The sequence below is a fragment of the Panthera onca genome, chromosome A3 (genome assembly GCF_046562875.1).
Source record: "Panthera onca isolate mPanOnc1 chromosome A3, mPanOnc1 haplotype 2, whole genome shotgun sequence".
Classification (NCBI taxonomy): Eukaryota; Metazoa; Chordata; class Mammalia; order Carnivora; family Felidae; genus Panthera; species Panthera onca.
Genome location: NC_138341.1, coordinates 35,160,120 through 35,186,120, shown reverse-complemented (window position 1 = coordinate 35,186,120; position 26,001 = coordinate 35,160,120). Strand labels below are relative to the sequence as shown.

Here is a 26,001-nt window from a genome sequence, read left to right as displayed (position 1 = left end):
ACATCACTGTGACCACGGAAAGTCATACTGAAGGAAAACAACCACGGGAAACGATTACTAGAAGGTCTATTCCACATCCCTGCTCTAGGGCCTCATTATAAATAATTTACTGTCATTGAAGGAATTTAGAAGCCCTGAAGACATGAAAAGCCTGGAGAGAGTTTTACTCGTAAATAAATACCAACATTTCAACAATCAAGACAGCTTCAAATTCCAGGACTGTTGAAATGAACAGTATATACTGCCTGCATGATTTATTATGCTTGTGCTGATGGTCCAAATGGGGAGGATAATTCAATTCCACCTGAAGAGTCATTATAGGGCCAAGCCCCAAGAGAAGTACTTTGGATAAGAGGTGATATTTCTCAGCTTTTCCATTTCGAACAAATTATTATTTCTGTATTTGAGACATCACCCAGGCAATCTCCTTCATGACTTGTAGCACTCTTGAGCAATTAAAAAAAATTTTATAAGGTGAAAGAAGTAGGGGACAAATGCCAAATGCAAAATGATCCGCAGAATGCTGAAAAACCCTCCCCCCAGAGAGCACGGCTGCCTCAGACATAAGGTGAAATCGTCCCTTCTGCTCAAGGAAAACATAAATGAGCAGTGAGTATGCATCCCAGCAAGAACATTATCGCCTAGCAGAGGCAACCTGATAAATACAGACTTCCTCTCCAAACGAGTCTCCTCACAGGGAATGTGAGGAAAGGGCCCCTTCTGAGGTGAATATCACTTGGCAAAATGTCCTCACTGTGGCACGCGGCAGCCTTCCCTCTTCTCCCCTTACCACACATTCAGTTCAATTAGAGGGTAGAAGAACCTGTTTGCTACACGTCTTGCATTTGTCACGGGACATGCTGAGAGCCGACAAGGGCAGAGAGGCCCTGGCCTATCAGACCAGCGCTCCCCAGGATTCCTGGGCTTACATACCATCCAGGCCATTGTGATGACTGTAGTTCCTTTTCCCCAAAATGCTCAGAGACGTGTGATTTGGGGTGGTTAGCATCCGCTTGGTAGTGGGGGTTTGCAGGCTTGGTGTAGATCGAATGACATTAGGTTTCTTCGAAGGATGGATCTCTGGCAGGGGGAGAAAAGGTTTCTCAACTCAGAGCATGGTATTAAAAATCTCTGTGTGCACTTACAGTGCCTAATAGGCACACATCTTACTTCTTAATGAGCTGAGAGTCAGTTCCTTATGAGCCAGCCTGTTTTCCCAAGGACCTCCATAATGATTCAGCTTCAAGTGCTGTTACCATGGCTTTCCTTATCAAAAGTGAGCTGCCTCTTCCTCTGCTAGCTGGAGCTCTGAGCTTCATGTTGGGAGTACAAGCAACAACGACAACAACAAAAACCACCAACAAAAAGCCACTGCCACTTCAGAAGGTCACTGAAACACAGATTTACTAAGGGAATAAGGCAGCCAACTCTTCAAGGTTTTAGAAATGTAAACATTATCTGGAGAAGTAGCCTGACAGAGAAAACTAACTCTGCTCCATCAAAACAAAAACATAGCATGCAGCATGTCTGGGGTGTGAGAGATTTCTGAAAAACAAGATTCCTCATCTGGCTCTGCAACCAGGGTTTAGGACCAGGGTTAATCACGTCCAGTCCAGAACATGTGGATACAGCTGAAACCTGACACCAAACTCCAAATTCTACAGTCAAGACGTAGTGGAAGAAAAGCTTTGATGGAGGATATATCACACAACGATAACGTGCATGTGGCATACTGTGTTTACATCAAGTATGTTGTTGTCGGCCACATAGCCCAGAATTACTTGCGTATTTCGGATAAAGCAGGCGGACAGAAATTGCAGCCTATAGGAACTGGATTTGAGGATCTCAGTCTGTTACTGATATGGACCACCTCTTGTCCAAAGCTAAACCTGCTTACTGATCCTGAGTCACCAGGTGTGCACAAGCCACCCTGTCTTCCCAGGGGAGGGCCAGGATATCAGCCTCATTTCCTGAAACTCAGGAAAAACGGTTAGGATTGTTACAAGTACTTTATCTTGGTCTGGTCAAAACTCTACACTCGCCCAAATTCAGGAACAGATCAAGGGCTAACCAAAATGGAGTGCTGATTTTTTTTCACCGTGGCATTGAAGGCTTGCCAACCTTTTCATTACAACCTCCACACTACACTCCTTCCAGACCAGACAACTTGCCTTTGGACTCACTGAACCGTTTATTTATGAAGTTCCCTTGGCCTCAGAAAGGAAAAAAAAATATTTTTTTCCTATTGTTCTACCTATTTAAATACTACTTTATCATTCGAGGCTGAGATCAAATACTGCTTTCTCCATGTAGGCTGCCGGAACTCTCATCATCAGAAGTCACTCCTCCTTCTTCTAACTGTCCAATGAATATTGCCTGTAATTCCTTTATAGGAGCTAATCATTTGCTTAATTGTCCTTACCTGTGTGCTTTCCCTACTAAACTAAGGTTTTGGAGGGCAGAGTCTTACTCATCTTGGTGTTCCCCCAAATCAATTAGCATAGTGTCTTGTACGTAGTAAAAACTCAGAAATACGTTAGGTAGGGATGTGTTTCAGCTGGTAAGAAGAGGACAGCTTTGGGCTTATGTAGTAGGCACAAAGACCAGTTTGCCCATAGGAGGAACACACAATTACCCGTGGAAAAACTAATATGCAATGTTAGCTGCATATTAGAAATATGCAAATATTAGAAATAATTCTATTTCTTATGATCAGAGACTTTTCCTTGCATGGTGGGAGTAGGGGCTTCTAGGCTTACGTCCTGCAAGGGAATACAGACAGCAACCTTCAAGGACTTGATCACCATGACTAGGTCCTGCCTATGATAACCAGGTGATATTTTCGGGGGCTATCAAAGCAACTCTTTAGGCTCTGAGAAATAAAACAAGAAATAAGGTGACCAAGTAAAATCAAAGAGGGAGCTGTGAGCTTCTGACTTTTGGATGTGCTGATGAGGACGAGATAATATACCAAGTTCAAGGCTACACTTTGAATTTTAAAGGCGTGTCTAGAGTCTGAACACTTCATAACCGTGTATCTTTCTGACAGAGCAATAAGGTTCAATGCAACTCTGAGTACCTCTTTCACTTTTACTGAGAAAATAAAAAAAGCAAGAATATTAGAAGCACAAAAACATGCCATTATAGCTCCTACGTATACCAGGAACCATTTTAGGAACCATTATTTTGTAAATTACCTTAACACTCGCAAAAAACAAAAAGAGGGTGACTGCCTACTGATTTTTACAAATACTATTCTTAATTGTGCTATTTCAACATGTATATGGAACCATCACCTTTGGCAACTTCCAAGTTAAATAAGATGATAAAAACCAGAAAGCAATACAAATGTTTCCCTTTCAAAGTAACTTTAATTGGTACATTAAAACCATAAATATTTTTTAAAGGTGGGTTAAAACCACTTTTATCTCATTAAAAAAAATAAGCCAAGTGGAAGGATTTAAATCAAAACATTAAGAATATTCATCCTCTAAAAATTTAGTGATTCTTGTTTTCCTCTTTTTGCTTTATCTGTATTTATATCCATAAATATACATTACATTTTTATTTAATGATTTTTTGGGGGGGAAACAGTAAACATATCCATAACTGTGTGCACATGCTGTGTGTATATGTTTTGGTAATACAAAGAAAAGTTTCTAAAACAAAAAAAATTGACTATATATAGGAAAGTATCCAATTTCAGCTACTTGAAAGGCTTGGATTTAGTTTAAGTGCTTGTCAATTTAGAGTAGCCAAATACTTAGAAGGTACCGAAATTGTTGTTTGAAATTTTCCCTCTGTTAGAAAATACCCACCTAAGTACCCAATGATACATGCCAAAGGTTTCCTAGTGCTTTTGCTTTTCAGTGGGCTTCCAGATAGTTCGGCATGTCTGTCTGCATCTGAGGAGAGAAGGAAACACGGAGACAACCAATGAGGCTGATTTCGCTACCTATACTACACACGCTGCAGAAAAAAAAAAAAAAAAAAAGGTTCAAGTGGACGACGATGCAAAATATCCACCAGATTCCTGCATAGTTTCCTTTGGGTTTGAGAAAACTGTTTCTAGTTCTGGTTCCCAATTACTGAATGAAGGATTTACCTGGAGAACACTCACTTTAAAGCCTCACAGGAGTATAGCTAACACACATCTTACACATGTGCTTTGTTTCTGTGTGGGCCTATCGGCAAAATAGTAAAAATATGCTTCCTTTCTAGCCATGGCATTGCTTCGATACAGTAGAAAAACTTCTGGGCAGTATGATGTGAAATCAGTCCTCATGTAAGATGAATCTGGCATAGAAAACAAAAACGACAGCTGACAGAGGCAACACACTTGGCCATCCTTGACCTATGGGAGTGAGGCTCCGCTGAGAAGTCTTCATCTCTCTTGATTAAACTCAAGTCCATTAGATAAGAGCCTCACGCGGGTAAAAGTGGGTCACTGGCTTTATTGCTGATTTTCTTATCCTTCATATCCTACTGTGATGTCACTAGTGCTGAGATTCAAAAGGTTCCCTGTATGTAGACAGAGTATGTCATCCATTAGTCAGAACATTACGATACTGAGAATGGATATTAGCATTCATAAAAGTTCACATCACGTTCCTCATACCCTACCAGAAGACACTTCTGACGGAGAAAAATAAAGCATACAACACAAACACTCTCTGTGTTGTAATTAGCTGTCATTAGGGTGGCAGAGTAGATGTGGAACATGACTGCTCTCACACCAGAGTTAAGTTACGAAAATACAATTTGAAGGGACCAAAAAAAAAAAAAAAAAAGGTATTGAAATGTTTTTTAAATTTGCAGGTATTGTCATAAAGCTTAACAAGGTAGTTTTAGCAGATATTATTTTGCTACGTTTATGCTTTTTCCCCACCTTCAAATACTTGACAAAAATGTTCTGTAGGTTTTCTGTGGCTGAGACCACATTTTTAGGCGTACCTACAGGAAACTGCTTTTGACATCCGTTGGAATATTCTGCACTATTAGTGTTAAAATGTGCAATTCAATCTGGAGTCTCAAATCATTTAAAATTAAAAATTAACTTTTTCATAAGCTCTAGCCCTCTCACCTAGGAAACTACAATTTTTTTTAATGTTTTTTATTTATTTTTGATAGAGAGAGCATGAGCAGGGGAAGGACAGAGAGAGAAGGGGACAGAGCATCTGAAGTGGGCTCCATCCCGACAGCAGAGAGTCCAATGCAGGGCTTGAACTCAAGAACTGTGAGATCATGACCTGGGCCAAAGCTGGACACTTAACTGACTGAGCTACACAGGTGCCCCACCAAGGAAACTATTTTAACTATTAAACAGAAAGAGGTGGGAAAATAGTATTTAAAAAAACCCATTTATAATAAACAAAGCACATACTGCAGACAGCCTCAAGTAATAGGAATCTGAATATGTATCCCAAGCACTGGCTAATTATTATACAACCATGGATAACTATAAATGATCCAATTTCTTTTCTGGCTCAGTGGATTTCCTTTGGAAGGAAAATTATTAAGATACGAAAATTTTCACCTGTTGTTGAACAGTAGTGAAAATATAAGAAGAAATTCTAAGCATATTTTGGAAGAATAATCTAAATAAACATTAAAAAGCAGCATGGGGGTTGCCTGGGTGGCTCAGTTGGTTAAGCATTGGACTCTTGATTTTGGCTCAGGTCATGGTCTCATGGTTCATAGGATCAAGCTTTATTTCAGGCTTTGTGCTGAGTGTGGAGCCTGGTTAAGAATCTCTCCTCCTCTCTCTCTCTGCCCCTCCCCCCTCCCCCAAATAAATAAACATTAAAAAAAAAAAAAGGTAGCACAAACCCTGCAGGGACCAAATACCTGCCAAATCACTAGTATTTAATGCTAAGTAATTCCTTCATAATATTGCTAATTCACACAAATTTCAAGTTAGACTTGGGATGAGGACAAGAGAAAATTTTATTTTTTTTATTAAGGAAAGAAAGCTTGAATGAATCAGCCTGGTACTTCCTCTGTGTTTTGGACAAAGGCAATTGTTGTATTACCAGTAATATGACTAACTTCACACTTTGTTCCCGTGGATAAGGCCCAAAGGAAAACTGCCAATGTGGCTGCAGCTTCTGGACTCCCAAAGGACTATCAATTTGACAAGAATCAACAGAATGGACAGCCTATCAAAGGGGTCACCAGCACAATACTAAAGATATTTCATTTGAAATTAAACTAATCTGCTTTTAATTTCTCATTAAATCAGTAGGATTAATGATGTGATGTGCCAAGTGACAATTTACAGAGCACCTGAGTGGGGGATCAAAGCTCTTTAGAAGGATCACTAATCGCCAGTATGTTTTAAAAGAAAGTAGTTGGTGGCAAGAATTCTCAGTCTCAACGATGAGGAAATCAGGATCAAAAGTGCTAAAACTAGCTAGTTACTGTTTGACGTCACAACTGCACGCATTCAGTGATACACTCTGAATATGCATGGGAAAAATACCTTCTGCCCCAAGGGAATGATCATAAACATAGGATTATCGGGTCCACACGTGAGTTGGTTAAACAGAATCTTGGTCTGCACTCAAGAGCAGGCCGGTGGTGCCACTTGTCAGTTGGTCCTGGCTCTCAAATTATTCACCTAACTCTACTGAAACACAGAGCATTCATTAGGATGCGTTAAAAGTGCATAGATAAAACAAGCTGCCTGAGAAATGTCCAAAGAACCCAGAAGGAATAAAAATTTGCCCAGAAAGAGGGAGAAAATGGGCTCCTCACTCAAATCACTTGGTTGCACACAGGCACATTTCTTTGGCTTCCTAGAGTTGCATCTCCTTGAGGTAAACCTAGAAAAACACTATTGCTTTTATTGCAACTCATGGTCATTTTTCTAAAATGTTTTGGAAATGTGTGTGTGTGTGTGTGTGTGTGTGTGTGTGTGTGTGTGTGTGATGGTTGGGGGAGGGAATAAAATAGAAAAACTACAAAAAGTACACACTGAATTAAACTTCACAAAAACATCTCACATGGGCTTCCAAGACTGCTGTCAAAATAAAACCACTCAGAATTTTCTTAAAGGAATTGCAAAAGCATTTCTATTTTTATGTATTTATAAGAAAGCTTCCTGCCCAGCGTGGAGCCCAACATGGGGCTTGAACTCATGACCCAGAGATCAAGACCTGAGCTGAGATCAAGAGTCTGACACCCAACCAACTGAGCAACCTAGGCGACCCTGCAAAGACATTTCTTTCCTTTTCTCTTCCTTCCTTCCTTCCTCCCTTCCTGCCTTCCTTCCTTCCTTCCTTCCTTCCTTTCTTTCTTTCTTTCTCTTTTTCTCTTTCTTTCTTTCCTTTCTTTTTCTTTCTTTCTTAATGTTTATTTATTTTTGAGACAGTGAGCAAGCAGGGAGAAGTGGAGAGAGAGGGAGAAAGAATTCCAAGCAGGCCTCGCACTGTCAGCGCAGAGTCCTACGTGGGGTTCAAACCACAAACTGTGAGATCATGACCTGAGCTGAAATCAAGAGTCAGATGCTTAACCAAATGAGCCACCCAGGCATTTTGTAAAGAAGACGCAAAACCTAGGTGCCATTAAAAGAAATGATAAATTCAACTATGTTTTAAAAAAAAATCTGCTTGACAAATTCATCATAAACAAAGTCAAAGGCAAAATGGAGGAAAATATTTGCACCATTTATCACAGATCAAGAGCTAACTTCCTTAAAATATAAAAGTTCTCACAAGTCAGTAAGACTTCTAATAGAAAACAGGCCAGGGGCAAAAACAGTTGACAGAAAAGGAAATACAAATGGTTTTCAAATATATGCAAATATTTCTACCTCATTCAAAATGAGAAATGCAAACTAATATAACTTACGTGTCACCTGTCAACTAGTCAAGGGTTTCAAAGATGAATAACACTGATGGCAAGGTTCTAGAGAAACAGGCATTCTCTGCATATCGTGGGTGGGAGCTCAAATCATAGTTTTTCTAAAGGTTACTGGGTAGTGACTATTAAAATCTCAAAGGCATGTTCTTTGACCCAGATGTTCTACTTTTAGAGGTCCTGTAACCTACATGCACATTTCACACATTAGTATGAAATGCTATCTGCATAAGGATATTTGTTGCAACATTACATAACAGAAAATAAATGGAAATAACCTAAAAATCTGTTTAATAGAAAACTGGTTAAAATAAACATACAACAGATTATGTTTATTGAGTGTTGACCCTTGATTTTGGCTCAGGTCACAATCCCAGGGTCATGGGATCAAGTCCCGTGTAGGGCTCTGTGCTGAGCATGGAGCCTGCCTGAGATTCTCTCTCTACCCACCCCTCCCTCTTCCCCTCTCCCCTGCTTGCTATAGCTAGTTGTTTTCTTTTTTAATGTTTATTTATTTTTGAGATGGGGGAGTAGAGAGGCAGAGACAGAGGGAGACAGAGGATCTGAAATGGGCTCTGCGCTGACAGCAGAGAGCCCGATGTGGGGCTCAAACTCATGATGAACCGTGAGATCATGCCTTGAGCCGAAGATGGATGCTTAACTGACTGAGCCATCCAGGAACCCCTCACGGTTTCTAAAAAATAAAATTAAAAATTAAAAAAAGCCAGGTGCAGAACAATGTGGACATTAACATCTGTATTAAAACACAAAAGGAATACACCTCCTTAGACTGGTATAGATACACAGAATATCTCTGGATACTTTACATGCTATGACAACATTTACACTCTGAAGGTGGTAGAAACGGGAATGACAGTAAGATTTGTAACCACTTTTGTATCTTTAGAAAAATTTAAAGTGTCCATTCAGAAATAAATTTTTATTACAAATAAACTACCCCAAATACCAAAACTATTCTCTCCTAATACTGGAATTTGAAAATTTCACACAACTTTATATAAACTTTTGCTGAGAAATCCCTAGGGAAAAAACTCATAAAATATATATTAACAGCTTCTGAATACAGGCCCTTGGGATACTTCCAAAGTTGAATTAGCATCTTCAAACATACAAAAGTAGCTCCAGGTGTCTCTCGAGGAGCGTCATACTAGGGAATGATGGTCATTCAAGTCACAAACCAGTGAGTCACCCACGCAAGCTACCAAGGTGGCAGGTCAACTGCTTGGATCCGCTCCCCTTGGCACTTTAGCTTTATCTATGGAATGCTGCTCATAGAAACCTCAGTTTCTGAGGATTCTGAATCTCAAGCAGTAACCCTGTGCTCATCAGGTGTTGGGTGATTTTATAAATCTTTGATAAAATCATCGGGGAGCTCAGTGGTAACGTCTGATGGCAATAACAAAGGAGGAACACCATTATCATACTGTGGCTTTCTTACTGGGTGGGGTGGGGTGTCAAGGGGGAGAAGAGACAGGCTGTCTGAAACTTGGCAACCCATGCTGTTGGTCTGCAAATCTTGTCAAGGACACAGTACTTCTCTTTCTGCAATGTTTTGGTTTTTGGTCTACCAGTCCATGTTTAATAGCCACTATCTATGTGGTAGAACTGGCTGAGGCATTGTGTATTAACGTTAGTAATAAGTAATAGTAAATGTTAGTAAGTACTAAGTCATGGACTTATTATATATTTACATATAAAGGTGTATCATCGGGGCACCTGGGTGGCTCAGTTGGTTAAGTGTCCGACTTTGGCTCAGGTCATGATCTCGTGGCTCGTGAGTTCGAGCCCCAAGTTGCGCTCTGTGCTGACAACTCAGAACCTGGAGTCTGCTTCGGATTCTGTCACTCTCTCTGCCCCTCCCCCCACTCACGTGGTCTCTCTCCCTCTCAAATATAAATATTAAAAAAATTTTTTTAAGTGTATTATTAAACAAATAGATATTTGGGGGAATTTGGTTTTTAAAAAAAATCACCTTCTGGGGTGCCTGGATGGCTCAGTTGGTTGAGCATCCAATTTTGTTCATGATCTCATAGTTCATGAGTTCCGACCCCATATCAGGCTCTGCGATGATAGTGCGGAGATTGCTTGGGATTCTCTCTCTGCCCCTCCCCTGCTTACTCTCTTTCAAAATAAATAAACTTAAAAAATAAAAATAAAAAATCACCCTCTCTCTATAGATCTCATATGTATATATTTTTAAACATGTTGATCATACTATATACTTAAGTTTTTAAAATTGTTTTTTAAAATAGGAAATGTACTCCCAGGGCTCAAAGGTGAAAACGTATAAAAGGATAAACAGGAGGAAGTCTCCTCTCCACACCTTTGCCTTAGCCTCCCAGTTTCCCTTCCCACAGATACTATTACTTCTTACATTTTCTCTGTGATACTTTATGGATATACAAAGATTCCCCTTTTTACTCTACCGTTTTAATAGTTTTCTTAATGAAAATAAAGGCCAGAGAGTGCTATTTTAATAATTAAAAAAACCCCAAAAAACAAACAAAAAAAAAACCAAAAACATTTTCTCTAAAAGGATCAACTTGTTAAGCACCAAGTTACAATTATGATCTGCACCATCTGAGAATTTATCTCATTAGCTCTTCACTTCACTCTTATGCAGTCTGTCACCCCATGAACTCTGGCTAGGACACTGGCTGTGATGGGGTTGCCAAAGCCAGAAGCCATGGGAAGGGTCAGCTTGTACAATGCTTAGAACTCTCAAGTTCCCAAGGAAAACGATTTACCTTCGAAATATTATGAAGAATTATTCTAAAATGCATCAACGAGAGCTCTTGATCCATCAATATCTATAGAATTACAGACTTTCATCTGATCTGAAAGTACATCCATACTGTATCATAGGGATTCTTAACTTTTTTTGAGGAGGGATGGGGGGGGGGGGTCACCATTGCCCTTGAGAAACCAAGGAAAGCTTACTAAAAACATAAATACACCTATACATTCCCACTGGACCAAAGACATGGTTGCCTCCAGACATCAGGTTATTAACATCTCATTTTCTCTGTAACAAGCCAAGATCAAGGACCTGCTGAGGAGGTTTTAACAAGGTACATATAAGAAGGGAGAAGATGGTGTAAGAATCAATTAGACGCTAGAAGAGTTCATTAGTTGCCTGTCTGAAAAAAAAAAAAAAAAAAAATAGATGGCTGCTAATACTTTGTAATTTTAAATTTCAAGGTAAAACTATTCTGAAAATCTGATCCTATACGTAACTTGACCAATGAAGCAAAATACACAATAAAATATGCTCCTTGAATCTCATCACAAAATGACTCTGTTATTTTATTATTATTATAACTATATGTTTATAGAAATTAAAACACATGTAATTTAACCTTGGACCCCTCCCCCCAACTTTTTTTTAGCAGCATGGCCTTTCAATTGAGAATACATAAAATGAGGTAACAGAAAAATACATTTCACTGAAGAATAATCAAAATAAAGGAAACCTGCAAATTTACTGGGAGACTAATGGAAGAGCCATGGGAAATAGAAGCTTCCTCAGCTGCCAATTTAGTTGATGATGAATTCTCTTCCATTCATTGGAACAAACAGGATTTTGGATCCTGGCCAATTTTAATGGAAGAATTTCATTCATTTCTTCTCATGTTTTATTATCCTGTTTAGTTAAGAAATTATATAAATGTGTTTTAAATCAGCTAAGCAGTTTAGATGAATGTAAGTATTTTCCAGTTTCTTAAGATGGGTAAGAAAATGATAAGAGCATAAATCCATGAATTCAGAAATGCTAGCATGAAATTTCCTATCAGCCTAAGTTCCAAATATACATGAGTCTAATGTAGCTAAATTTCCCTCCATGGGACTCAAGAGAGTACTACCATTTTCCACTCTCTTTACACAGCACTTTTCTTCTCCTTGTAAAGCTTTTACCTGTAAGTTGTAAAGCCTTTCAACCATTCTGCTGAAAATCACCTTTAGGAACAAAAAATGATTTTCAATCATCACTCCTTAAATGGATATCCTCTTTAAATCAAAATGAACATCTCATAATAAATTTCTTTTCTCACAAAGAAAAAGCATCTACTCGATGTTTATAAGATTTCCTCTCTGTTAAGCCAGACAAGTTTTCTCATCCTTCAGGGGAAGAAGTTGCATGGTCTAACATGTCCGCCAGGCATGTGACTAAATGTAGCAAGGCTAGAATCAGAGCCTAACACACAAATTATGGACACATTTTAGGGGCACATGGTAATAACAGAACCACCCACAATTCACTGATATATATATAAAACCTTTGTTCTAAGCAAAAAAATGAAACATAAGCAAGACTGAACATGTTGGAAATGAGAGTAACAGTCATGGAAATGTTACACGGTAATATATGTATGATTATGAAATGGAAACCAAATTGGACAAATAGAAAGAATGCTCAGCCACAAATATGGTCACTAGCCTATAAAAACTAAATACAAATGTTCAGAAAATGCACCCACAGACACTCAAGTTCATTTACAATTTGTTAAATCTTCAAAGAATTGTGGTGTTTGTAATGCAGCTTTGTGAATTTCCATAATACTGTAGAACTGTAAAAGGTTCGTGGGAAAATGAGAGGTTTACAAAGACAGGCAATTTCTAATTAGCGTAAATTGGCAACTTTTATTCAAACCTAACGAAGCCAGGTAAGACCAGACTGCATGTCTCAACCCTGGAGTTGCGCTGTGACGCCATCCTTAGGGATTACATGGCGACACTACCTTATGGGTGAAAGCGTCTCTTCAGTAAGGGTTCTTAGGCACTTCCATCACAAAACCTCACTGGGCAAGGGCACCTCCCACCAATTCTCTGCCGGGCACTATTCTCTCTGCAGAGGGACTGCGAGAGATTTCAGGGTCTCCTTTTCAGGTTGGCATGATACAAATGGCAGCAGACAAAAACAATGTTAAAAAAATAAACCAAATAAAAGGCTGTACACAAGAACTTATGTTTATTGCAAACAAACAAACAAACGAACAAAAAAAAAAAAAACAAAAAAGAGAGATAGAGAAGGAGAGAAAATGGTCAGAAGCACGACACATAAGGTTAAGAATTTAAAAGCATCTTACATTCTGCCCTAATGGCAGCATAATTAATAGGAACAAACGGCCGTCTTGCTGCCTGCCGCAGCCGAAGGGTATTTTTGCAGACCTGACGAGCAAATTTTGTGAAATATGTAGTGTGAAGGAAGAAAGCTTGGCGGGTCTTCACTGCAGACTTGGGGCTCCCAGTGTTTCGAACTGGCATCCCCTGCATGGCCTGGCGAGACACATGACTCCTGACACGAGGGTCCTGCAAAATCAGACACCAATGGACATGTGAAAACCAGAATGCTATTTGCATCAGGCTCAAAAGAAAAGGCAATTTTAAATTTTTCCACTGAACTTAATACTGTACCCCCACAGGAGAGAATTTAAAAGTATGCACTTTTGGGAAGAGGGTCGGGGAGGTGGGAGGGTGTGTGATCGTATTTTTGTTTTTTAAGTTTTTATTTTAAACACACAGTGTTACATTAGTTTCAGGTGTACAACAGAGTGATTCCACACTTCCATACATCACCCTGTGTTCATCACAAATGCACTCTTTCCAGTATTTCTGTCTTTAAATGGACCTTAACAATCCAAAATCACATTCGCAACAGTAAAAAGTTGCCAAAGGTGTTTTTAAATTATCTTATTTTTTTAATAGTGAAGGAGTCCTGAAATCCTGTTAGCCCTTAAAGAGAAGTCTCCCTCTGAAAGACATAGGTCTATAGACGTAGACATTGCCTGATATCTGCAACCTACAAGAATTTTACCAAAATTGTATTTCAACTCAAGATTGAGTCCATACCACTTTCTCGTCCCTCTATGATAGCCCAGGGCAGAAAAAAGGTTCAATTTGTATTTATTACTTTATGTAGTAAGGCATAGTTTCAACAGTATTCAAAGGTTGCAAACTGTTTTCAAAAAAGCACTTAAAACATTAAATTTGCAAGCTTTCTACTTATGCTAACACCTCCCACACACATTGTTCTTTTGTCTGAGTAATCACACAAGACCAATATTTTGAATACCTGAAAAAATCTGATATGCCCCTGCCTCTCTCTCCATGCCCACCTTAAACCTTGTGGTGCTATGTTTAGTTATAAAAAACAGCTTTGTTTTTAAGTGATCCTATACTGTACTTCTGTTTCCAAGGAGTGACCTAGCCATTGAAATGACATTTCTCAACATAAAAGACTATTGCTCATATACCTCTGTAGTTGGGCTGGGAGATAACTTCTCTTCTTCTGACTGGGTGGGCATTTTCAGGCCTCCGTATTTTTTCCAATAGAGCCAACAGGTTGCACACAATCTACACTGCATATTAGGTGGGCCCCAAGAATACCACTGATGAGACTGTGTAGCTAAAGATAGAGGAAAAATAGAAAAAACAAAGAATGCTATATAACTTGTAACATTAATACACCTACCATCAAATATTTTAAAAAATATTCCAAAGCCATATTTAGCTTACAATGTTATTTTTCTTTCCCCAGTCCACCCAAACATAAAAGTCTAATACACACATGTAGTTTTCAAGATTCAGAATCCATTAAACCTTTTATTTCTATATATATGAGTGTCTGTGGCTCCTGTTAAAAGAGGCTATTAGATGAAGTATCCTATATAATATGCTGTGCTATCACTGAGGGAGTTTTGTTGATTAAAAATACTCTCTAATGTGTACATTTCTGGAAATAAGTTACCAGAAAGATCATTATTATTAGATTAATGTTTAAAGTCTAAATCTAGGTTTCCAAATTGATGGTTCAGAAACTACCTCAGAGTTTAAGGTGCTCAGAGGGGCCCCAGTGATTAGGGCAGGAATCTGTCAGAAATGGGTATGGGGGGCAACTGGGTGGCTCAGTTGGTTAAGGTCCAACTCTTGATTTTGGCTCAGGTCATGGTCTCACAGTTCATGAGATGGAGCTCACAGCATAGAGCCTACTTGGCATTCTCTCTCTCCCTTCTCTCCCTCTCTCTCTCAAACTTAAAAAAAGAATGAAATAGGTATCTGTTTTCCATTTCATTATTTTAATCAATGAGCAAAATAATTATTTTAATATTTCTCCCTTTCAAAACAGAATACCTTTCAAAACTGTAAGTCCAGATCAAGTGAGCATAGCAGCCAAGATCACAGAATGCTTAAGACCTAATAACTCGGCTGATTTATCACTTAGCTAAACACCGCAAGCCTGTGTCGGTTTTGTTATGCAGTTTGAATTACTGCCACATGACATTTAAAGTATTCTATTCTCACAATGGATGAGAAGTTTACGACAGAAAACACTGACACTGAAACATTAAGTTAATGAGGTACATAAAAATTATTATAATTCTGTGAGTTTGCCTTGGAATACTCTTCCTCTTGCAAGTCACCTTCATCAGGTCAAAATGTTCAAATAGCATATCAAGGTGTCAAATAACACCTCACAAGTCAATATCAAAAAGATAAAATATACTGACCATTATAATCAAACTGCTTCTTAGTTGTTGTTTTTAAAAAATTTTTATTTCAGAGAGAGAGAGAGTGCAAGTGGAGGAGAGGGAGGGAGGGGAGAAAGAGAGAGGCAGAGAGGAGGAAGAGGAGAGAGACAGAGAGAGAGAGAGAATATCTCAAGCAGGCTCTACACTCAGCACAGAGCCTGACATGAGGCTTGATCCCATGATCCTAGAATCATGACCTGAGCCTAAAATCAAAAGTCAGACACTCAACCAACTAAGCCACCAAAGGTGCCCCAAAGTCCTTCTCAGTTTATTGAGAATAATACTGTATACATATCACGTGTTATTTCTGGTGGACTCCTTGCAGATAGCAGGACCTTCCCTTTTATAATTTGAAACATTTAAGTCAAATAAGTTGATTTTTATTAACACGAATTTTAAGAATCCTAAATATTAGGCATGGACCTATTTTGGATTCTGAATATGAAATTTCACTCATATTTAAAGATACATTTTTACTCATGCCATGTCATTTTAATGTTTATCAACAAACATCTTTCCCCTTGCATAATTAACTCAAATTAAAAAGTGACAAAAAGAAAACACCATATAAAGATAAATTTTACATGTATAAGATACATTTTATGATAAATATTACTTAAGGAGTCTATAAAAATATTAGAAAATAAAAACTGCTTATTTTTCATACACGCATAAAAATGACAGAATAATTATTTTAAGGGATATGTGAGACTACATGAGTCTAAAAGGGGTAAGACAGATTAGGGGTGCCTCGGTGGCTCAGTCGATTGAGCGGCTGACTTCAGCTCAGGTCATGATCTCGCGGTTCACAAGTTCAAGCCCTGCGTCGGGCTCTGTGCTGACAGCTCAGAGCCTGGAGCCTGCTTCAGATTCTGTATGTCCGTCTCTCTCTCTCTCTCTGCCCCTCCCCTGCTCATGCTCTGTCTCTCTCTTTGTCAAAAAAAAAAAAAAAAAAAAAAAAGACAGATTAAGCCCCAATTTGTTTGTAGGATTTTTATTTTCATTTAAATATACATAAACTTCAATATCTAAGAGTTTCCAATTCAAAGGCATCCATGATGCAACACATAGAAAATTTTGACCAGAAGAATCTAATATTCCCAAAACAATTCCCTTTTGTGCTTCCGTGGTACCGAGAAATGGTTAGGCATGTACCATTTCTATGAAGTTGGCAATTTGACTCACACTTTCCTTGGTTTCAGGTAAGATAATTATATGACCTAGTTTTAAAAGTCTTTTCTAGACTTTGAAATCTTAAAAAATAAATAAATAGAAGTATTTTTCTAATGCTGAAGCTTGGCGTAGAGTATGGAGCAGAGGCACAAGTGTTCTTCATTCCTACGTCCTGAGGGCAGTAAGCTATGTTTATCCTTCCAAAGAGCTGCTGAGAGACAAAAACTGGGCACCGAGTAGCCTTTCAATAAAATTAGTTTCTTTCCCTTCCAGGCCACTTTGACTGTAAGGAAATATAGATTATAATGTCACTAATGTCCATTAAGAGATTATGTGGTTGTTTGAGATTTTATTTTGTAAATTTTATTTTGAGAGAGAGAGAGAGAGAGAGAGAGAGAGAATGCTCACGCGCTTAGGGGAGAGGCAGAGAGAAAGAAGGGAATCCCAAGCAGGCTCCACACTGTCAGAGCAGAAGAGCCTGACTTGAGGGTCCATCTCACGAACAGATCATGACCTGAACTGAAATCAAGAGTCAGACACCCAACCAACTGAGACATCCAGGCGCGTCAAGATTTTAAATAATGTAAAAATATAAAAAGTGAGGGGTGCCTGGCTGGCTCAGTTGGTACAGCATGAGACCCTTTACCTCAGGGCTGTGAGTATGAGCTCCATGTTGGGTGTAGAGATTACTTAAAAAAAAAAAAAAAATCTTAAAACACACACACACACACACACACACACAGAGTAAACCAAAAAAAAAAAAAAGGCAAGATAAAAAAAACCAAAAGTGTACCAATTACTTCATCTCACCAGACCAATTTAACATCCGGGTCAAATATAATGTCTGTCAGTGTCTGACAGGTTTTGACATGGATAAACACCAATAAATATACTGGGGCCCTGAAAGCAAAAGCAAACACCCTAGAACAGCATCTCCCAAACCAGTGCATTCTGAGGGAACCTGGTCTGAGGATTAGAAATAGCAGTTTATCCACACACAGGTCTTTCTGACAGGATTTTCTGGAGCCTTTAATTTGTCAAAGTGTACTAAGAAACTCCAAAATTGGATTTGCTATATTCTGTGGGGCTGTGGCTTGCACAAAGCTAATAACCACTCTGTGGCTTAGCAAACACGGCTGCGGAATACTCAACAAACACAGGACTCCACAGGAGCAAAGCAAAGCAAACTCAATAGCGAAATACAGCGTTCAGGCGGACGGGCATGTATTCGTTCCGCTGCTCTCTGAGCAGCACCGTGAAAGGACACCCCCCACCCCTCAATGCCACCGCAAATGTGCCTCAAGGAGAGAAGAAAGGCCTGCTGGAGAACTCTTACCGTAGCAGCTCTCACAGGCTCGCCCTAGGAGGGGGTTCTGTGGCTGGAATGTGGTCCCCACGGCTCCATTCACAGCACCAGGTTTGCCGTTGCTGGCGGATATTTGGTTGGGATTTGGTTTGCTGCTTTCAATGAAATATAAAGGGAGGTGATAAAAATGACTTGTAAAACAAGGCAAAAGTCTCTGTATCTCATCGTCGACTTAACTACATATAAACATCTGAAGGTTTAGTAAATAAGAAATAAGCTGGTAAAAATAAGGTGTTAAAATGAACTCAAACCATTCATTTTTGCAAAACAAGGCCCTGTAAAAACCAATCTCTTATGCCTGATAGAAAATAAATAGAGCCATTGGCTCTTCTCCATCCAAATACAATTTCCTTAGAACACCTTCTGCTGCTTTTAAAAGATACAAGTTCCTAAGCTTTATTACATGAAGCTTTATTATCATGAAGTCTCCTAAGAATAAAAGATAATTTTTGGGGTCAAATAAATGAAGCCAAAGCAGAGTGTTGTGTTTAGAGAAAACCACTGTGCCATCCCTGTTGCAGGTGTGAAAGCTGCAGACTCTGTGCGTTGTTGGCTCTTGAGTGGAAGCTGTTGGCATTTCAGGAGATTTAACCGGTTATGATAATAATTTCTACTGCTACATTTCAATTTTTATGAGGAAGACTACAATAGCACTTTAAATTAGGAAAGCCAACACAATTTATTTTGAGTTTTTCCTTTTAAGAAAAAATTTTAGGAAGAGGAAAAAGGAGACACCTATCAAGTATCTACATGAAAACTTCCCAGGCCATCCTTCCTTAGAAATAGGTAGCCCAGATTACCTTGTACTTACTGTGCAAACACGGCTGACTTTTCCCCGTGTAGGGTAAGCTAATTCCCCTGCTTATAAAGCCGGGCCTAAGAATACAACACAGGTGCACATGACATGTTCTCAATAAATTCAAAGTTCATTAAACATATTTATTCAGTGCCTCGTAAACAAAAGTGCCTGACCTCAAGGAGCTTTCATTCTAGAGGAGCTTCCACTTCTATTTACTAGACAGAAGACAAGCAAAATAAATAAAGTGGCCAACTATTTGTCAGCAATGAATGCTGAATGACTAAATGCAGATTATAGTCTATGTCCCCACAGCTACTGAAATAATGAGAGTTCACAATTAACAACACACTTGGAGTTTCAACACAGAGTTGGCTCAGGAGTTTCCTCTTTGCTGTTCTCTGTTTGTTCAATTCCATTTACCAGTGAAAGCCTATTGTATAAACTTGGCCTGATGGCAAATTACGATTTCTTTCTGGCATTGGTACCGTAACTCTTAGGTGATACCTCTCTGCCACCCCAGAAGAAATCATTTAACTCCGTGTGCACTGAGGTCCCTATTCTGTAACAGGGCTATTATTTACACTTCTAACCTGTGCCAGCAATGTGTTTTCAAGACAATTCGTTTTTTAAAACATATTTTAAACAAGACAGAATGCATTTTTCTTCTTAAAGTTTGCAGCTGAAAACATACACAACTAAAAGTGGTGATTTATAATGACTAAGATTTCTAAGGGTGTGTAATAATATTCAATTTAAAAAAATCTACTATATATAGATAGAAGTGATGGCCCCTTAAATCAAATGACTGGTATCAGAAGGCTTCCCCCCAAATATGAAAATTTCTGACATTTAAACCCGGGCTAAATATATGTGTTAAAAAAGAGCTAATACAAATTCACAATTGAGCTGCCTTAAGCAAACACAATTTTAGTTGTTCAATTGAATTTTGAATGTTATTTGACTGAATAAACCACTGATCTTCATTATAACTGTAAAAGGAGAACAAGTGTGCAAAGACTCAATGAATATAGATGTGTGAATCACTTAAAATTAGTTCTGCAAATTCAAGTACCTACAGGTTAATTCTCAGGTGACCAACGAGGTCAATGCGACCATTTGAATAAACTTACTCTAAGACAAACATACCAAAAAAAGTTTTTAAAGCTGCATTATATGAAACTGCCCTTTAATCTAATACCCAAACCTCTCTTCCCTCATCTGTATTCCAGATTCTACCCCTAGTGCCCTCCTGAGAATTTTGTACATTCAGTTCTCTTTCCTGGACCCTACTCATGGTCATGTAAACCTATTTCTCCTACTTCAAAAACTCCCGGGGCGCCTGGGTGGCTAAGTTGGTTAAGCATCCAACTTCAGCTCAGGTCATGATCTCACGGTTCATGAGTTCAAGCCCTGTGTCGGGCTCTGTGCTGACAACTCAGAGCCTGGAGCCTGCTTTGGATTCTGTGCCTCCCTCTCTCTCTGCCCCTCCCTGCCTCCCTTGCTCTCTCTCAAAAATAAACATTAAAAAAACAAAACAATCAAAAAAACCTGTTACTCTTTTCCAACCAGCCCCTCAAAGAGCTCTTTCAACTGACCTTTCCAGCCAGTTTCGTTGAGTGCTGCTAGTCCTGTCTGCAGTTCCTTAGTTCATATGCAGTCTTCACCATTACATTATAGATGACCAGTGACCTACCTCCATGTTGCTAAATTCCCAGGCTATTTTTCATCAACATCTGACATAATTAATTAATCTCTTTCCCTCCTTGAAATACACTCCTCTCTCAGCTTTTGTGATAATGCACACACCTTGCTGTCCTACTTTATTGAAATTCTGGATTTCCTCAAGCTTGGTCCAAGACCCTTTTATCTTATTCTTCCTCCGAATAAAGCTCATCCATGGTTTCAAACACAATATTATATGCTGATGGAGCTCAAATTTCTATCTCTAGGGCAAAACTCTCCCCTGAGCTTAAGACCAATATATCCGACATCATATTCAACACCTCCTTTTGGGATAGAGCAAATTCAGAATGACCTAACTTGCTTCTCTGCCAGCGTCTTAGCTTGGCGAAGAACACAGTAACCCACCTTGTTGTGCTGGCCAGAAATCTGGGACTCTAGCTTGATATTTCCCCTCTGCCCCTCCATACAAGTCAATCACCTCCAAGTGGTAGACCATTTCCAGGGCCACAACCCCAGGTCAAGCTACTGTCATCTTTCTTCTCTAAGAACTTCAAAATTGGTCTCCTTACATCCACTATTACTCCCCTTCCCCAAACCGTTTTCCAAAATATAGCCAGTGATCTTAAACTACAAATTTGGTCATGACACTTTCCTGTTTAAAATCCATTTCCACTGTTCATCAGATGGGTAAATCCTGGCCCCTGCCGACCATACCTGCCTCCCATACCTCACCAGTCTCTTTATAAAAGCTCTACTGCCTTTCTCTCGGCTCCTAAACTATGTTCTGCCCCTTCCAATCTCAGGATCCCCTTGACCTGGAAAGCCTGTACCAACTGGTTAATTCTTCTTCCTCCTCCAGAGTTCATTCAAACTCACTTCCACAAGGAATCTTGCCTGTCAGCATCAACAGAGTCTGGTCCCCTGGTGTAAATTCTCATAAAAGCTATTCTGTTCTTCTCCATTACAGTACTTGTCACACTAGGCAACTGTTTGGCATCTGTCTTCCCCACACTAGAATGAAGCCTGTCTTCTTAACCTTTCTATCTCTAGTACTGAACAAAGTGCTCTGCATATAGAAGCCTGCCAGGCTCAAAAGAATGATAGCATAACGTAATTCTCAATCTATTATTTGTTTCAAAATACTCGATTTCACAGTTAATTGTGAAATTCGTCAAAGGACTCAGATTCTTATCCAACTCACTGTAACTTCATACCTTCTATTTAGATAAAGATTTATGTAACTTTTTTTCAAGTTATGACTAGAAACTGTCGTGATCTTCAAAAACCATTCACTTAGATCAGGTTGGCATTGTAAATATTTTAAGTTCCGTGGGTATTACAATTTCTGTCAAAACCACTGAACGCTGCCACTGAAGCACGAAAGCAGACATAAACAACACATAAATGAATGAGTATGGGTGTGTTCCAACCACACTTTCTTTACAAAAACAGGCGTCGGGTCAGATATGGCCTGCAGACTAGAGCGTGCTGGCCTTTGACTTAAATTGAGACTCCCACAAAGTCAATGCAAAACATAACAGAAACAATTATCTGGGTTAGTAGGTGAAAACTGGCTAAACGTACTTTTCCTTTGCTGTGACAGCACCACAACGCACAAGAAAGCTGCCACACTTGTCTCTGAAAATCTGACACATGAATCATAACACTGTTCTCTTTGGGGAGTTGTTCTTTTACAAATTACTCAAATAAAATATCCTAAAATACTGGAAACTACTGCAGAAGGGACATTACCTCTCTGAATAAAAATTATGAATCCTGTCAATTACATGTTATCTGCCTTGAGATAAAAAAATCATTAAAAAAAATCACAATTCATGGTCTATGAGGCCTCATACATATATATAAATATGTATTAATATATCAAAATTCAATAAACAAAATGCTATGTATAAAACAACTACACTAAACACAGAGTGAGAAAAATCTTGGAGCAGTAGATAGCACTTTGAGAAAATTTCATTTTAAACCCCAAAGAACCTAGTATAGCACTAGGTGCTTGATAAACCAAATTTTCCTGAACAAATGAACAACGAACTCTAAAGATCTCAAAAAAAAAAAAAAAAAAATTACAATTCATTTAAAATGTAGCAAATGAAAAGCAAACCGGCATTCATTTTGATATGATAGTGATTTCTAAGCCCCCAAAATAATGATGATAGAACACCAGCCATGTGAGACAGCTGACATCTATTCATTACTCATCCAACAAAGTATGGTTCTTACTGCTTTCTCTCACCCTTCTCCCAAGCAAACAATGTAAAATCCTCCACCAAATCAACACCCTCAAAAAGGCAATGTGAACTACCCATCCCCCAAAACTCCGTTCCATAACATAGTTTCAAAAGCTGCTTAGCTTTCTGAAACACATTTGTTTCAAGTAATAGAGTTTCACAGGTTAGTTTTCTGATGCTTTCCCTGCAACGTTCCTAGAAGTATACTGTGGGTATTTTATTTTCCCTTTAGTCCTTTTGTCTCCTTGGGGTTTCACCCATCAGCCAATTTTCTTTCTAAAAAAAAGAAAAAAATCACTGTCGTGGTATAATGGAAAGCAAGTCTCATGCTTTGTAGTGGAAGAAAATAAGATACACAAAGAAATCCGAATTTAGCTGAAACTGACCACAATTACATATTTTGTTTTGATAGAATTAATACCATGACAAATATTTAAAAAGATTTCCATTACTTACTAAGTTGGGATATACACTTGTTTCAGTTTACTCTCAGCTTCTGCTGCCTTTAGACGTTTCTAATTCAAAAGACAGATAAAATATTTTACGTACAAGGCTAACAATTATTGCCACTTCATTGTCTTAGAAAATTCACATGAAAATGAAATATTAAAACATCGTTCGCACAAATTGCCATTTTAAGAAGGGCCTTTCCCTTCCTGTGCACATTAAACTGCAGTGTTCTGTAAGACAACTGACTAGATTCTGAGGTTCAGACTGCAAGTATTAATAACATTTGAGACATAGGTTTTAAAAATAAAGCTGTAAACAAGTGAAGTTTCCACTGCTCCCTGAGTGAGTAAACAGGGCTCACAAGTAACCATTTTTACTTTTCAAATTTAGTTTCTACTTTCTTTACAGCCCTTCTGGGAGAAACACACACACTCTGCTTTAAAAAAAATTTTTTTTTGAAAAATGATTAGTTTCCGGGGCGCCTGGGTGGCGCAGTCGGTTAAGCGTCCGACTTCAGCCAGGTCACGATCTCGCGGTCCGTGAGTTCGAGCCCCGCGTCAGGCTCTGGGCTGATGGCTCGGAGCCTGGAGCCTCTTTCCGATTCTGTGTCTCCCTCTCTCTCTGCCCCTCCCCCGTTCATGCTCTGTCTCTCTCTGTCCCAAAAATAAATTAAAAAAAAAAAAAAAAAAAAAAAAAGATTAGTTTCCAAGGTCCATGCAAAAGAAAGAGACAACTCTCCCAAGTACAATTAAATAAACATTTATCCTCAAATGTTAAGAGATATGCAATAAACTTTAAAGCTGGCTGAACTCACATCAGATTTTAAAAGCCAAATGTAGGTAAAGGAATAGGGGAAAGATTATGTAATCATTTCCAGAAAATGATCAACACAGTAAATGAATATAAGCAAGGAAGGAAAAAAAATACATGTTGTAGATATCCAAAAAGAAGACAAAACAGAATGTAAGGCATTCATCCACTTTCTCAATGAGGAGAAAAAAAAAACAAACATTTAAGGCGACAACTTAAAATTTTTAGAGACAGAGTAGAAATTTTTGGAAATAATTTAATTCAAAAACCACTTTTCAACCACTCATGATGCCATCATCTCCACCACCTTTAAGGGACTTTTTTTGCCCTGAAAAATTCAAGTTTCCAGAGCACACGGTCTTCACTTCTACCTATGTTGTTTAAAATAAGCACTTTTGTATTATGATGCTGACGCCAGAAATTTTTCAATAAGCCATGGGTATCTCTTCATTATTCATGACCTCGACAACTCACTATGATCATTTAGTATCCAACACTTGTCACTGTGTGATCACATAACTTAGGGAAAATAATGTCTGTGTTAAATATATTTGCTCCTTTCTTTACCACCTCTAACCTATGACTAGAAGAATCTAAAAACAAGTATTGACTGAAGTCACTAAGGAAAATGTACCTTTCCCCCAAAGTAATAGTACTCAAAATAAGTAATTTAGAGATTTACCTCAACTTGGAACATTAAGGAAAGACTCAAATTAAAAGATTCCCTGCTTTTAGAAATAATTTTGGAGAAAAACTTATGCATACTACCAGACCATCAAACTAGTAAGACTAACAGTTAAGGTCAAAGATGTATATATGACACAAATGTCATCTAAGGAGGTTTTCAGAAGATCTTTTAAAATATCTCAAACTGGGAGCGCCTGGGTGGCTCAGTCGGTTAAGCGTCCGACTTCAGCTCAGGTCATGATCTCACAGTGAGTTCGAGCCCCGCATCAGGCTCTGTGCTGACAGCTCAGAGCCTGGAGCCCGCATCAGATTCTGTGTCTCCTCCTCTCTCTGCCCTTCCCCAGCTCATGCTCTGTCTCTCTCTGTCTCAAAAAGAAATAAAAACACACAAAAAAATTTTTTTAAAAATATATCAAACTATATGGTTGATGGCATTGATCTGAATTTCTAATACTTCATAAAATGACCTTACATCTTAGGCCATTCCTATCAACTATACTCAGAAAGAGACAAAGCACCAGGCACCTGCAAGGATAATACTGCCTCTCTAGTGGTTATCTCCCCTTGTCATCCTTCCAAAATATTTATCATAGTGACTTTGAAGTCAGAAAATACTAGAACTAAAATCTTAAAACAACATCTTAAGGATGTTAAAAACAGTATAGAAAAGAGAAAGCCAACAAATTTAAAATTAAGTGTATTGCTAAGAAATACTAAGATATAGGGGCGCCCGGGTGGCTTGGTCGGTTAAGCGTCCGACTTCGGCTCAGGTCACGATCTCGCAGTCCGTGAGTTCGAGCCCCGTGTCGGGCTCTGTGCTGACAGCTCAGAGCCTGGAGCCTGTTTCAGATTCTGTGTCTCCCTCTCTCTCTGCTCTTCCCCTGTTCATGCTCTGTCTCTCTCTGTCTCAAAAATAAATAAACGTTAAAAAAAAAAAAAAAAAAGAAATACTAAGATCTAAAAAGAAAGCTCACTTTAATGCAATAGTATTGGTAGCAGTATGAAGAAAATTACCTGCTGCACATATCGGTCAGTAGTTTTCCACATGTAATAATATTCAATGATGCTAGTCAATGATTTCCAAGGGAGCTGAAAAAATATTTAACATGATAATGAAAACAAGGCATTACTGTAGGAACGGCTTTCTTTTTTAAGTCACGTTTTAAAAAATAATGAGGCAAATATCCACACAGAAGATTCACTCTAGGAGAAGTATTTGAGAAAACTAAAGTTAATTCTTAGCAAAGTGTACCCCAAACAAGTTACATTCAGTCAGAAACTCTAAAACAACACAGTCTATTTCTCAGCTCCCATTTTGTTACAGATGATAAACATTATGACTGATAATATTTCAGGACCTATTCAGGAAAG

At 38.6% G+C, this 26,001-nt stretch overlaps 1 protein-coding gene across 9 annotated transcripts in view; it reads right to left on the bottom strand.

Moving 5' to 3' along the window:
- The window catches only part of MTA3 (metastasis associated 1 family member 3), a 226,700-nt gene that overhangs the window by 19,996 nt on the left and 180,703 nt on the right, over window positions 1-26,001 (bottom strand). For 7 of the 9 annotated variants that reach the window (XR_009616011.3, XM_078444770.2, XM_078444774.2 and 4 more), the window contains 7 exons: window positions 25,645-25,719; window positions 23,140-23,198; window positions 17,920-18,044; window positions 14,136-14,287; window positions 12,969-13,191; window positions 3,819-3,905; window positions 934-1,080 (listed from right to left, as the gene is read on the bottom strand). Coding sequence is in view for 8 of the 9 variants with exons in the window: in XM_078444770.2 (XP_078300896.1) it covers window positions 934-1,080; window positions 3,819-3,905; window positions 12,969-13,191; window positions 14,136-14,287; window positions 17,920-18,044; window positions 23,140-23,198; window positions 25,645-25,719 (868 nt within the window). In the remaining variant the exon portion in view is untranslated. The remainder of the gene's footprint in view (window positions 1-933; window positions 1,081-3,818; window positions 3,906-12,968; window positions 13,192-14,135; window positions 14,288-17,919; window positions 18,045-23,139; window positions 23,199-25,644; window positions 25,720-26,001) is intronic. The other 2 variants (XM_078444775.2, XM_078444769.2) reach the window with 1 other exon arrangement.